A 14,900-nucleotide genomic window follows, 5' to 3' on the forward strand; every position below is an offset into this window, starting at 1 on the left:
TATATATATATAACAGAGATAGATAGATAGATACATAGATAGATATAGATAGATAGATATCTCTATCTATCTATCTATGTATGTGTATGTGTGTATATATATATATATATATATATATATATATACAGTAATCCCCGTACTTTCCGGACGTCCACTTTCCGGACACCCCACTTACCGGACATTGTGGGCCTGGACCTTCAGAACTCAAAAATGGCCAAAAAAAGAAAAAAAATCCCCTCAAAATCTGAATTTTTTCCCACCCATAATTTGAAACTGCCATGCAGCACCGAACAGCTGTTACGCCACGGACCCTTCACCCCTTCCTTCCTCCCCCCTCCCTCCTCCCCTGTTAGGGTTGCCATTTGGTATTTTTCATTACCAAATGTTGGCCAATTTGGTAATGAAAAATTGGTTTGGTAATGAATCAGAATAATGCAATACCAAATGGATTTTTCACATGTATCAGGATACACAGGATGGAGATGGTAGAGTATTTGCTCTCTCTGATTAATATGTTAGCCAACATAGTGTGAAAATAATCAACATGCTGTTAATTATAAGAAGAGTGATTACATGTATTTCCACTTGTATATATAATTAGTGAAGAATAAATGCTAACTTTATGAATTTGGTAATGAAAAGTTAAATTTGGTAATGAAAATTGAAGAGTTTGGTAATGTGGCCAATGCGATCTGGCAACTCTGTTTCCCCGTCACCAACACTCCAACCAACAGTTACTGCCTAGCTTCGATCGCGAGTAGATGCTTATTGCAATGGAAGCCACACTTGCTCATTTTTTGTGAATAAACAGTGAATAAACTGCAATACCTCGCCACTAGACCACACGGGAATTTACACTGTTGTGCAGTGTTAAGATATTAGAATTTGGAGTGCAAAGGATTAACTGTGGAGTGCAAATTGGCAGTTGAAACTGGCGGTTGAAATTGGCGTGGTGCAGTTAAGAACAATGTGCAGTGTTAAACAATTATAACTCACAGTGCAAAGAACTAAGTGCAGCACAACACTGGATTACTGTACGTGCTTCAAGAGCATTTTCACCACTGCCAAAACCTTAGAAAAGGTGGCCACAAACGTGCTGTAAGTACCCTGGCTGAGGTACAGTCACTTCTAATTCCTCATTCTTTGGTTCCTTTTCATTTATTTCGTGCTTTATGTCCATTATTGGTGTGAACAGGGTCTTAAATAGGTTTAAACAGATGCTATGCATGTCCAGTAGGGAGTTATTTAGGTGGCTTTCAAGGATAGGCTGGGTTAGGGTCCTTAAGTACCAGTCCAGGAGCCAGGGGCCCACTTTCCAGATGGGACCACTTTCCGGAGATGCCTTTGGCTCTATTACAATGGATAGTAGACGGATTACTGTATGTATACATATATATATATATATATATATATATATATATATATATATAGTGTGTGTGTGTGTGTGTGTGTGTGTGTGTGTGTGTGTGTGTGTGTGTGTGTGTGTGTGTGTGTGTTTTATATATGACTGAAGATGAATCCATCCACCTGACAACTTTTTAATAGGTGACAATAATGATGCTTAAAATTCAACATAATACACTGACTAACTCACTGCTTAAAAAATAATAATAATAATAATACACAACATCAGAGTATATTAAATATACACCCAATGGAGAAATGGTATGTTGCAATAAAAATTAAGCAAACTGTACTTTAAATGTACAAATTCCTCGGGGGGGACTCAGTATCATTACCCTAAAAATTCAACTCACTGTAACACTAAATGACTTAGAGACTGGCTAACTGACTTGCTGCCACAGAAAACTGACCTAACAAGGTGACTGAACTGATATGATTATCATCATCATCATCATCTGGACCTCTTTTCCCACCCTAGCAATTAACTTCTTCAGTATGGTAATATCATATTTATCTTATTCTCGCTCCCATCGGACAATATTATACGGCCCAGGAGAGTCCCTAATATTTAAGGGGTTAATAAAGGTGATAATAATCTCAGGTTCAAAAAGTTTTCAATGCTGTAAAATCATCTAGAAAATTCAAGGATAATATAAAAAGGCATCATTTTGCTGAATTGTTTAAATTAACAGGAAAGCCTGAATGATTGACTAAGATGCTCATCTGACCTGCCATGATACACAGCGTGAAAAATTACATGACTAATCACAGAAAACAACCAGCTAATGATATGATGAGGGACATGACAAATCAAAATAAAATGTTGCTGCATGATGAATGGCCCAGTCAAAAATAAAGTGAACAGACAAACTGTTGTGGTAATTAAAAATGAAATTAAGTGACTCTGGTTACTTGACCCTGCGAGTCTTGTGCTTCTTGGAGTCGACATGCTGGGCAAACTGACTTTCAGAGTTGAGTGTTAGGTCGCAGGGGGAGCAGTAGTACTTGCCTGGGGGAGCAGGAGATGGACGTTAGTGGAGATCTGGTAATGGTGAATACTCAACGCTTTTGTTAATGTTATCATCCAGTATCATTTTTCAGTGCTGGAAGAAAAGAGGTTTATTGATGAATATCCCAGTGTTGCTAGGTGATTTGCAATAACAGATGCATATGCTAAAAAGAGACAATGCACCAACTAGTTCAATGAATATGTGTTTCTCTCAGGGCATAATAACCTGTCAGAATTGGGCACAACTGTAAACCTACATTTATGGAAATGTATGAGTCCTTCATTCAACAGTAAAAACTATTTTTCAGATTTAGACCTCTTGCACCTTTGGATACACAACCAATATATATGGATTTCGCCCTTTCAATCAAATTTTTTCTCTGGAAGATGCCTCTCACATTCAAGGGATAAAACCCATTATGATACACCATTTAAAAGAATGACAACACTTACCTGGCATGGATTTTATTCAAATTAATGTGAATTGAATGTTCAGCTTAAAAAAACCTTCAGAGGTCACAAAATTTTTCTTTATACATACGGATGATGCTACAGTATCTGTAAATGTTTCATATCCACCTCCAAGCTTGAGTATAAGAAGCATCTTGAAGACTATGAATGACTTATAACATGTAACTTATGAGGAGTTATGAATTTTATGTCAATGACTGATGAATTACGTTAAGTTAAGCATATTATCTATCTGCACAATGAGTTATGAATTTAACAAGTCAATGGCTGATGAATCAAATTCTCAGATTTAAAAAAAAAAAAAACGCATTCTGGATTTAAGGGGGAAAAAAAAAAATCTAAGATTTTTTGTTGGCAAAAGATTCACTGAAGTGTTAAACATGTTCCTTGACTCAGAAAATGACCAGATAACTAACAGTATAAACTGAACTTTGTAGTGAACAATACATCATCATCATTATCATCATCATCATCCAATCCTACAATGTCCCACGGGAAGCATAGGAGCCCAGGGCTAGGCAAGTTAGTCCTAACACTTAAGATGAGAGTGACCAGCCTCACCCATCCCTGAGTGGCATCATGTGTGCAATAAACCCCAACCATCCCTTGGATATACACCTTCACCGGCTCAATCCGATTGGAGTGCAATAATTACCCACTAAACCACCAAGCGCCAAAATTTGGTTATAAGGTTACCACCAAGAGTAGTAAATGGTTTCCTGGTGTGCAGGAAACCATTTGGCTTGTCACTCAGTGTAGAGTGACCCACAGACAGAAGGATGAGGAGAGAATGAAGGAAAGAAAGACAGAAGAGGGAGTGTAAAGTCACCCATAAGCAGAAGGACGAGGAAAGAATGAAGGAAAGAAAGACAGAAGAGATTGGAAGGAAAGAAGGATGGAGGAGAGGAAAGGGCAGACACCTAAGAGCAGCACTACATCGAGTGAGTGGATGATGAACGCCCCCACCTACCACAATGTGAACAATACAGACTATAATAAAAAACATACTGGCATCATGGAATTCGGTCTAGGACCTGTTGTTCTTTGACAAACCATGTACAGTATTTGTATCTTCATCTATAATTTTCTGTTATGGGGTGAGGAATACGAATACTGCCTATCCATGTACAGTAGAACTGTAAATGACCCAGGAGCCTCACCCAACATCATCATCACCCTGTTTAAGAGATTATGTGAGACAAATTATACAGAAAGAGGGAAGCTTTTCATTCTATTTGTGTTTAACAACAAGCTAAAATTATTCTTCAACAAAGTCACTTAGTTATGAAAGTGTTCAATATACCTTGCATGGCATGATAAGTAAAGAGCACCATGATCAGTCTCTGCACTCTAAAAATTATAACAAAATTGGAAAAGCAGCAAAGATGTTGTTAGCAACATAAATTTATTTAAATTAAGGAAAATACATCATACTGCATTACAAGGCATTTATGGCTCATACATAAAGTAACTGATTCTGATACTGAACACTAGTTTCAAGACATTCTGTAAACAGTACAATAACAGCATAAATATGCTTAGGTCTGTAAAAGTTCAGATTTTCTAAACAAGGACTACATTTATAATACACTACATGTTTCCAAAATGATCTAATTTAAAATTACCATACCATACAACACTCTGGAAAAAAAAAAAAAAAAAAAAAAAAAAGTACAGTAACTGAGAAGTCGGTGAATGAGGCTCACTGGGTGAATATTCATACATGGCACTGGTATATCAGATTATCTTAGAGCTAAACAGTAATTTACACATTACAATAAAGATATGGGCAAGAATTATAATATTCTAGTCACTGGCCTACTTCCACTTTTTTTTCTTTTTTTAACATTACACCTTCACACCTTCACTCATTCCTTCAGGGATGTGAGATGAAGTGACCATTCTTTAGCTTAATGTCATCATTGATATGCTTCCAAACAGAAGACTCAAATCAGTAAAAAAACAAAAATTAACATCATCATTTGATTCACATCACTGGAAATGATCTGTTATTTCCATAGGACCAGTTATTTTTCATACACAGCTACAGAATAATTCTGTACTTACAAATATTCATGTCTACCACTGTCAGTTAACTGCACTTAGACTCTGCCTATGTATGCCTAAGTTACAAACCCACAAATCAATAACAGTTGTTCAGATTCTAATAGTGGAATCTCCTGAATCGCAGCCTTCTGAGACTGCGTGCATGCCGCAATTGAGAATTCCGAGGTTAGAAATAACTAATCTTCATCCATCAATCCATCATCCAATCCTCTGTTGCCCCATGAGAAGTGGAGAAGCCTGGGGTTAGGCAAGTTGGTCCTGACATTTACGATGAGTGACCAGCCTCACTCATCCCTGAGTGGCATTACGTGAGCAATAAACCCCAACCACCCCTTGGATATAAATCTACACAGGTTCAATCTGATTGGAGCATCTTAATTTCCCATTAAACCACCTGGCACCATAATTTGGTTATATGGTTACCACCCAGCATAGTAAATGGTTTTCTAGTGTACAGGAAATCATTTGGCTTGTCGCTGAGTGTACAGTCACCCATAGGCAGAAGGAAGGGGAAAGAATGAAGGAAAGGAAGACAGAAGAGGGAGTGCAAAGTCACTCATAGGCAGAAGGAAGTGTAAAGAATGAAGGAAAGAATGACATAAGAGGAAGGAAAGATGAGAGGAAAGGGCAGACACCCAAAGCAGCACTACATCAAGTGAGTGGATGGCAAGCACCCCCACCTATCGGAAAAATTACTTATGGGTCTGCCATCTCAGAGAAGTCGTCCCCCTTTATCCCCAAACCTATATCAAGTTGGTCACCAGTGAACACTAACAACCTTCATGCTTGGTGTGGGAAGGAAGCACCATGATTGGTTTATAGTATGTGCTATGTTTGAATATGATTGGTTTTGTTAATGCCAGGACTGACTAAGATTGGTTTATGCCCAGCTAGATGTGCAAATTTGAGGTAATGGTGGTGCATATACAGTAACTTGAGGCATCAGAAAAGTGTCACTTTTGATGGCTGCATCCGTGAATTTTCTGTAATTTCCACAATTTACTGATGTAGCAAACTTGCATGATGCTGCCACGTATTACGAATCCGCTATTTAGAATCACACGATTTAGGAGATTCCACTGTATTTCTCTTTACTTTTATACACAAACCTCAAGTACACCCTACTCCAACTCCATAATCTTATCTCAACTTTTCTTTTCTGCCCACTATCATCTCTTGTTATATTAAATTCAACTTCCAAAATATTCCCCTTTCCCACATTATCTTTCCTAATTTTCCTTTTTTTTCCTCTCCCTCTCTAATCTCAATAACACATCCTGGCTACTTACACCTACAGAAAACAAGTGACACATCAAACAAATTTGGAGGTGATCCAATACAATAAGGTGAAACCTCAAGTGAAGCTTTTGCTGTGCTAAACTTCTCCTGATATGCTGGACTACAGACCAAAAATGTATCTAAAGAAAGTCTACAGCAGTCTTGATAGAAAATGAAGTATATTACAAATACTGTTATGATTTGCATTCAACACATGAAATATTAAATTTATTTGGGCTTTCAAATCTCTTCAGAACCAAGCCTTAGCTGTGCTGGAATTTCTTTAGATACATCAGACTGACTATGATAAAACAAGATCTGGTGAAAGCGATGTCCAAGCCAAGAAGTGCTAACTGTATCATAAGAATGTCAGTACATGCACAGTTCGAAAGCCTTTGGTACTGCATTTTTTCACGAATCCAATACAGTGTACACTCCATCCATTCCCTTCTTCTCGTCTTTGATTCTGCCTCTTAAACTGTCCTCCAAGTAAAACAAAGGGATTCTGTCTTTACCAGCACGTCCAATCATCATTCCATTCTTCACACCATCCATCATTCCAGTTCTCATTCCATTCCTCACCCCACCCAGCTCTCCACTCATCTTGCCACCCCTCATTCCATCCACCAGCCCATCCATCCATCCATGTACCCCCTCCACCCACCCACTCACCACCACCACTAGGTTTACCGACCATCAATCTGTTCCTTCCACTCATCCCTGACTCTGTCCAATACTTCCATCCACTCCCTCTCCCTCTGCCCCTTCCCCTGGCACCACTTCGGCCACTGCTACCCCCACCTCTCTTGTCATTACCAGAGGGGGTCCTGTATATGGAGAGATCCTTGGCTTTGGTCTTCTTGGCCTCATCTGCCTTTATCACACTCGCCAAGATGCTGTCTGTTGGTCCTGGAGAAAGAAAAAAAAATCAGATACATGATTCACAGAATACATAAAAATATCACTTTTACATAAAAAATATTATTTCAGAGCTTGGAGGAGAAATGAATGAACACTTTTCTGAAAACAAGAAACAATTTTGGAAATAAGGGCAATAATGTGGGAATGAATGTGGGGAAAAAGTTGGTAAATATGAATGATGAAAAGAGCTGATGACTGAAAGATGAAAGCCATATAAGAGACAGATTGAATGACTGTGATGAAAAAAATTATTAATGTGAATGACATGAGATGACTGTTGATTAATATGATTGAGTTTGGTGGTGCAATAAGAAGGAATGCAGTGTCTGAGAATATGTCAATGACAGATGTAAAGACTGCTGCGAAAAGGATGAAGAATGGGATGACAGTAGATGTCAATGATATACTGTACATGAAGATAAAACAAATGGTACCCTAAAAGAGAAAGAGTGGAATGAACTGTTTATAGGGAATACACCAGAGCCTGTAAAAGTAAAATTATTGTTGGAAAAGGCTGTGAATATACTTGTCTGCAAAGTAATGGTGATTGAAGCATGTACAAAAACTTTCATGGAGTAGTAGTAGTAGTAGTTAGTACAGTGATCCCTCAATTATCCGGACGTTCATTATCAGAATGTGTTCAGTATCCGGACGCTGGACCTTGGCTCTATTAAAATGTTATTTGAATTTACTTGCTATTATCCCGACATAAAAGTGCCCGAGAACTTAGGTCAGCCAGCTAACATGTCCAAACATTCAGTATTGTGGCTGCTGGGCTCAAGCCATGAGCAGGAAGTACTGTAATCTCTAACCCACAACCAGAGCTAAAATGTCCGTCTGACCCTGTACTGAATGGTGAAAATCATGCGCTCGTCTTATCACTCCCAGCGAACCTCCAGTACCTGAGTAATACGACTTTAACCCACAAGTGGTGTCAAAACATCCCTGCGCATTCCTCATCAAATGTCTAATATCGTGTGGCCACAGGGGCTGTCTTTCCCAACTGCCACCTCCATCGAACACAGACCACAAGCCATGAGTACTTGTTCGGCAACAGTGGCCGTCCATCTCTTTATCGAAGGTCAAAAGTCCCCCGGTCTGGATGCACTGTGTTTCCGCATGGCCACACAGCGTCTAACAGACCGCAAGCCACAAGTAAATGTACGGCAAAAGCCCCCGTCTGCTTGTTGACATAAGGGGAAGAATCCTACCCACAGCCTTGCCTCTCCCCCTCCCTCCTTTCCCTCCTCCATACCTCCCAGCTCCCCCCTCACTCCCTCAGTCTTTACCCTCTTCTGTGGTGATAGCATTAACTCGAGTTTTCAAAATTTTTTGTGATTTATTCAACTACTATTGGTCGTATGGAAATTCTGTGGTGACCACGAGAAAGCTCATGACATTCTGCATCTAGACATATGCTGAACTCTTGGATGATGCCGGCAAAATTTTGAAATAGGATGGTGGGAAGTTATATGAATGTTTTACTCTTGAACACTTCATTCCTGCTTATTTTGTACTCTTCATTCATTCATTCATTGCCAGACGCCATGTATCCCAGACGGGGTGGTCAATGGCTTAGAGTTAATTGTACTCTTACTTGTCAGTTTTGTGTGTTTTTATTAGTCTATCTTATAGTATAAACACCAGCGAAGATGATGGTATACGATTTATACCAATATAACTAATTTATGGTGGCATATTTGGCAAAGGAAGGAGTGTGTATAGTTGTGAGTAAAAGATGAAAGAAGAGCATAAGACAGTATGGATCAGTTGGGTCAAGGATTGTGTGGGTAAAGTTGAAAGTTGGAATACAAATGTGGGCGATTGTGTGTGTGTATGCGCCAACGCAAGATCGTGCTAGAAGAGTGAGAGAAGAGTTCTGGACAAATGTGGAAGTGTGCATGGAAAAGTTTGGAAGGAATGAGAGAGTGTTTTTGATCGGTGATATGAATGGTAAAGTTGGTAATGTGAAGGTGGATGGAATAGTTGGTGAGTGGGGTGTGCCTGCTGAGATAGATGAGAATGGGAGTGCGTTAGTGGACATCTGTGCTGGGAGGGGGTTGGTAATAGCCAATACCCTCTTCAGGCATAAAATGATCCACAGGTATACATGGCGAGTGATGAGAAGGGTGGGTGGTGAACTGAATGAAAGGAAGGCAATGATTGATTATGTGTGTGTGGATGAAAGGATGCGAAGATGTATATTGGATGCAAGAGTTTATAGAGGTTGGGGGAGTGGCCTTTCTGACCACTACTTGGTGGTGGCCAGAATTAGGATGCAAGTAAGATGGAGGAATAGAAGAAGGGAAAGACGAGAGGAAGGAGTAGTTGCAAGGAGAGTGGAAAGGTTACAAGAGGATGAGAAAAAGGCAGAGTATAAGAGAGAAGTGGAGGAACGATTGGGCAAATATGAATTGGAGCAGATGGGAGACGTGGAAGGTGTGTGTAAGATATTTACAGAAGAAATATGTGCAGCATGTGATGTGGTGTGTGGAAGGAAGAGAAGACGGAGGGGGGTGCAAGGAACAGCGTGGTGGACTGAAGAGGTGAAACAGGCTGTGGCACAAAAGAAGAAAGCATACAATGAATGGATGAGAAATAGGGGCGTGGAAGAAGTTGAGAGGCAGAAGAGAGAGTTATATGTGGAAAGGAAGAGAGAGGTGAAAAGATTAGTAAGAGAGAGTAAGAAGAGAGTGGATCAGGAATTTGGAAGGAATTTGAGTGTAAAGTGGAGGGACTGTAAGAAAATGTTCTGGAGAGAAGTGAAAAGAGTAAGACAGGGTGGAAGTGAAGTTAGCAGGGGAGTGAAAGATAAACATGGTAGATTACTAGTGGAGAAGGGAGAAAAAGTGAGCAGATGGAGAGAACACTTTAAGGAATTGTTGAACGTAGAGGATGGAAGTAATGCGAGTATAAGTGGCTGGGGAATGGCTGGGAGAAGGAGGGAGGTGAGAAGACAGGTAGAAATCAGTAGGATAGAGGTTGTGGAAGCAATGAAGAAAGTTAAATCGGGAAAGCCCCAGGAATTGATGGAGTGTGTGGTGAGATGCTGAAGCATGGGGGAGAGATAGTAGTAGAATGGATGTGGAAGATGTGCAGATTGGCCTGGGAGGAAGGTAGAGTCCCGGAGGATTGGAAGTCAGGTATAATTATTCCCTTGTACAAAGGAAAAGGGGAAAAAGAAGTGTGTGGTAATCATAGGGGCATTTGTCTTCTTAGTATAATAGGAAAAGTGTATGGTAGGATACTTATAGACAGAGTTAGAGAAAGAACAGAGAAATTAGTTGGAGAAGAACAGGGAGGCTTTAGGAAGGGAAGAGGTTGTGTAGATCAGATATTCATTCTTAGATCTTTAGTGGAAAAGTTTCTAGAGAAGGGAAAGAAGTTGTATGCGGCTTTCATGGATTTGGAGAAAGCATATGACAGGGTGGATAGACAAGGATTGTGGAAAGTGTTAAGAATATATGGAGTAGATGGGAAGTTGTTGAATGCTGTGAAGAGTATGTATGATGGTGCTAAGGCTGCAGTGCGTGTGGATGGTGAACTAAGTGAATTTTTCTCTTTGAAAGTTGGTTTGAAACAGGGATGTGTCATGTCTCCATGGTTGTTCAATCTGTACATGGATGGGGTAATAAAAGAGGTACAAGGTAGGGTAGTGGATGTTGGAGTGGCCCTGGTGAGAGAGGATAGTGTTTGGAAACTCCCTGTACTGTTGTTTGCAGATGATACTGTGTTGTTGAGTGAAGATGAAGGGGAGCTGCAAGGCTTGGTGGATGAGTTTGAGAGAGTGTGTAAGAAACGGAACCTAAAGGTGAATGTAGGGAAGAGTAAAGTGATGGTCTTTGAGAGAGGTGAAGTCAGTGAATGTATAGCGAGGTTGGATGGTGAGGAATTGGAAAATGTGAGTACGTTTAAGTATTTGGGTAGTGTGATGAGTAAGGATGGAGGTTTGGAGGGTGAAGTGCTTGAAAGGGTACAGCAGGGAAGAAAGGTTGCTGGTTCCTTGAAAGCAGTGATAAGAAACAGGGAAGTGAGCATGGAAGTAAAAGTTACTACATGACAGTATTGTGATACCAACTCTAACGTACGGAAGTGAAGCTTGGACGTTGTTGGAAGGACACAAGTCAAGAGTGAGAGCAGTGGAAATGAGTTATTTAAGAGGAGCTTGTGGAGTCACGTGGAGAGACAGGCTGACGAATGAGGATATAAAGGAGCGTTGTGGTGTTGATGTGGATGTGATAGGAAGCGTTGTGAGGAACACACTGAGGTGGTTTGGCCATGTGGAGAGGATGGAGGGTGAAAGACTGACGAAGAGAGTGTATGTGAGTGAGGTGGAGGGTGGAAGAGGGAGGGGGAGACCGAGGATGAGATGGAGGGATGGGGTGGAGAGGTATATGAGAGAGGGGGGTGTGAGTTGGGAGCAGGGTAGTGAAATGGCGGGGGACAGGGCGACTTGGAGGCGATTTGTTTGTGGCCACCCCAAACGGGATTGAGGCGTCTGGCAATAGATAGATAGATAGATATTTGGAATTTTTTTTTTTTGAAACCTGGGAGCAATCACTCATCACTAACAACAGATTTTCAACCTGTCGTCAGTTTTTTTTGTGGATTGTTTTCATGATGTTTGGCATTAATATGGTTAATCATGTGTGTTTTGATGTCCAAATATGGCAGATTGACCTGAAAACTGCGCCAAAATTAGGAGGGGTACTGTACATGCAGTCGTGTATAGGTCGGGTGTTTTTTGGTTTTCAATGGCTTTTTTTTTTCATGGTTTTCTTGGTGTTTCACATTACTTTGGATATTCCTTTGTGTGTTTTGATGTCTAAATATGGTAGATTGACCTGAAAACCGTGCCAAAATTAAGAGGGGTATTGTACATACAGTCGTGTATAGGTTGGATGTTTGTTTGGTTTCCAGTGGTTTTCTTTCATGATTTTCTTGGTGTTTAGCATTACTTTGGATATTCCTATGTGTGTTCTGATGTCTAAATGTGGCAGGTTGACTTGAAAATAGTGCCAAAATTAGGAGGGATACTGTACATACAGTGGTGTATTGGTAGGGTGTTTTGTGTTTTCATTTTTTTTTTCTTTTCTCATGGTATGCTTGGTGTTTAGCATTACTTTGGATATTCCTATGTGTGTTTTGATGTCTAGATGTGGCAGACTGACCTGAAAACAATGCCAAAATTAGGAGGGGTACTGTACACACAGTGGTGTACAGGTAGGGTGTTTTTTTTGGTTTTCAATTTTTTTTTTTTTTTTCATGGTTTTCTTGGTGTCCTATGTGTGTTCTGATGTCTAAAAATGCCTGAATGACTGGAAAACACTGCCAAATTAAGTACAGGTACTGTACAAATAGGTTAGATATAGAATGGAGATGGGTATAGGTAGGGTCTGGGTGTGGTAGAGGAATAGTGTTCATTATCCTGACATTGCCACTACCCGGACATGCCTTTGGCTCTATTATGTCCGGATAATTGAGGGATTACTGTAGTAGTAGAGCAACCCAGGTCTGTCTGGCTGAGCAGACCCATCAACCACAGGCAAGCAATTGCCTCTGCAGTGCCATCCCATGCAGTGAATTGATGTTCTCTTGCAGTGAATAGCAACTCACCACCGTGAGACACTGGGAAGTGTGTGGAGGTTTGGACCATGGATGGATGCTGCATTTGCTTCTCCCCACCTAGTTAAAAGGGGTATCACAATAGGCTCCACATCACTTTGTTACGGTATTTGGTTATATGGTTACCACCAGAGCTGTGAATGGTTTCCTGGGTCAGAGGAAACTACTGTATCAGGCTTATCACTCACTGCAGAATCACCTTAGAAACAAGCATGCAACACTAAACAAAGTCAGTGGATGATGATCAACACCACCTAGCACTACAGATTTTCCTAAAAGTTTACTGAAGTTTGTATTTAAGGTCTGTGGAATTGACTGTGAGGTGGTGGCTGAGGGTCAGGTATGACTGAGAGGTTTCATAGCCCTGGGATCAGCCATCAGAAGACCAATCCTGAGTTTTAGTAATGTATTTTCTTTGAAACACAGACAGGCAAGGAACACAACTGCACCTGTGAATGAGCACCTGCAGTTTGCCCCCATATCAGTAATATTAGGTTTCTGTATTTTTGTGTTTTACAGTAATTTAGGCCTGACAAATGTATAGGGGCTAATAAATTCAACTGTGAGGGAAGAAACAATACCAGAAGACTGCTTGAAGAATATGTTTGTGAATATGTGACATACGGAGGTAGTGATATTGTACAATGGAGAGAGGTACTGGTAATTACAGAAAGCACAGTTAGAGATAAACATGAGCATAAATATACAGATTCCACAAAAGAAACTGACCATTCTGCCTTAAAATACAATGGCCAAGAGCAGCCTGTTTCATTTGCAATACATGCCATACTATCAGCTCAATTTCTTTCAGGTGACATCTAGCTTCCCCCTAGGCTTACTTCAAGTGAATGCTGTGGTTAAGCTTAACCCAAGTCACCCACTAGCTGAGCTATGGAGAAGTACTGTAGATGCCACTCCTAGCCAGAACAACATGGGTATTGCTCTCTGCTGTATTTAATGTTGTGTGCACTCTAGTGATTAGATATCGATGCTAGATCTAACTAATGAAGAAAAGGCTCATGTTCTCACCTGGACACATGAGAACATCCCTGCCAAAAGAAAGAGCACAATGAACCAGATGGTCAGAACAGTAGATGAGGAGAGAGTCTTTGGCCTCTCACCAAATACTGTCCCAACAAGAAAGCCTCATCAAGGATGACAATGTAAGACACTGAAGGCTACATACAATCTCCTAAGGAGGGAGGTGCTTAAAACTCCTGCTATTATGGCTGCACATCTCAAAGTTAATCATCCCAAGCTCTAAAAGGTGACTATCTGCACCATCCAACACCAGCTGCAAAAGCACATGAACCTGCCATCAAGCTTGCCAGCCAAAAAACCATTTCTGACCATACAAATGCACCAGAAACAACTTGATTTTGCAAGAAAATACCTGTACAAAGATTGGACCTCAGAAGACTGAAGGAAGATGATGTTCCCTGATGGGAGCATCTTCATGTGTTTTCGTCTTCGTATTAGGTTGGTATGGCTTTGCCACCTCAGTCGCCATGACCCCCACTACACATATAAGACTGTCAAGCACAGTGATCATGTAATGGTGTGGAGTTGATCCTGATTGGTATATGCAGGTGTGGGACAACCATCTCCTGCAATTTTATGACATTCATGGCTGCACACACTTTAAGCAGGACTCTGCTCCAAGTCACAAGGCAAAACGGGTTATGAAATTCCTCTCAGATCATGACACTGAAGTGCTGGACTGGCCAAGTAACTCTCCATATTTGAATTCCACAGAAAATGCATGGAATTATATGAAGGACAAGCTTACAACATACAACACCTTATCAGTGCCTAGCTTCATGAATGAAAGGCCAAGTAACTCTCCATATTTGAATTCCACAGAAAACGCATGAAATTATATGAAGGACAAGCTTACAACATACAACACCTTATCAGTGCCTCACTTCATGAATGGCATCTGCAACATATGGGTCAACGAGATGAATGCAAAATAAGAGGTGAATGCAAAATACTTCCAAAACTTTGCAGACAGCATGCCCAAACACCTGATAGTAACTGAGGCCAAGGGTAACATGACCAAGTATTAGGATGCAGTTATTCTGTACTGAATAGTTTTTACTGTACCACTATTATATTCCCTGGT

General features: G+C 40.4%; 1 protein-coding gene across 1 annotated transcript in view; it reads right to left on the minus strand.

Annotated features, from left to right (window-relative positions):
• Nucleotides 1-2,280: 2,280 nt before the first annotated feature.
• LOC145400251 (zinc finger matrin-type protein 1-like) overlaps nucleotides 2,281-14,900 on the minus strand; it is a 288,463-nt gene continuing 275,843 nt past the window's right edge. The window contains exons 8-9 of the mRNA XM_080272765.1: nucleotides 7,046-7,138; nucleotides 2,281-2,413 (exon numbers count right to left, since the gene is read on the minus strand). Coding sequence (XP_080128891.1) covers nucleotides 2,313-2,413; nucleotides 7,046-7,138 — 194 coding nt within the window. The 3' untranslated portion in view covers nucleotides 2,281-2,312. The remainder of the gene's footprint in view (nucleotides 2,414-7,045; nucleotides 7,139-14,900) is intronic.

Source organism: Coenobita brevimanus, chromosome 51 (genome assembly GCF_032717465.1).
Source record: "Coenobita brevimanus isolate Jiangsu-jjx chromosome 51, ASM3271746v2, whole genome shotgun sequence".
NCBI lineage: Eukaryota > Metazoa > Arthropoda > Malacostraca > Decapoda > Coenobitidae > Coenobita > Coenobita brevimanus.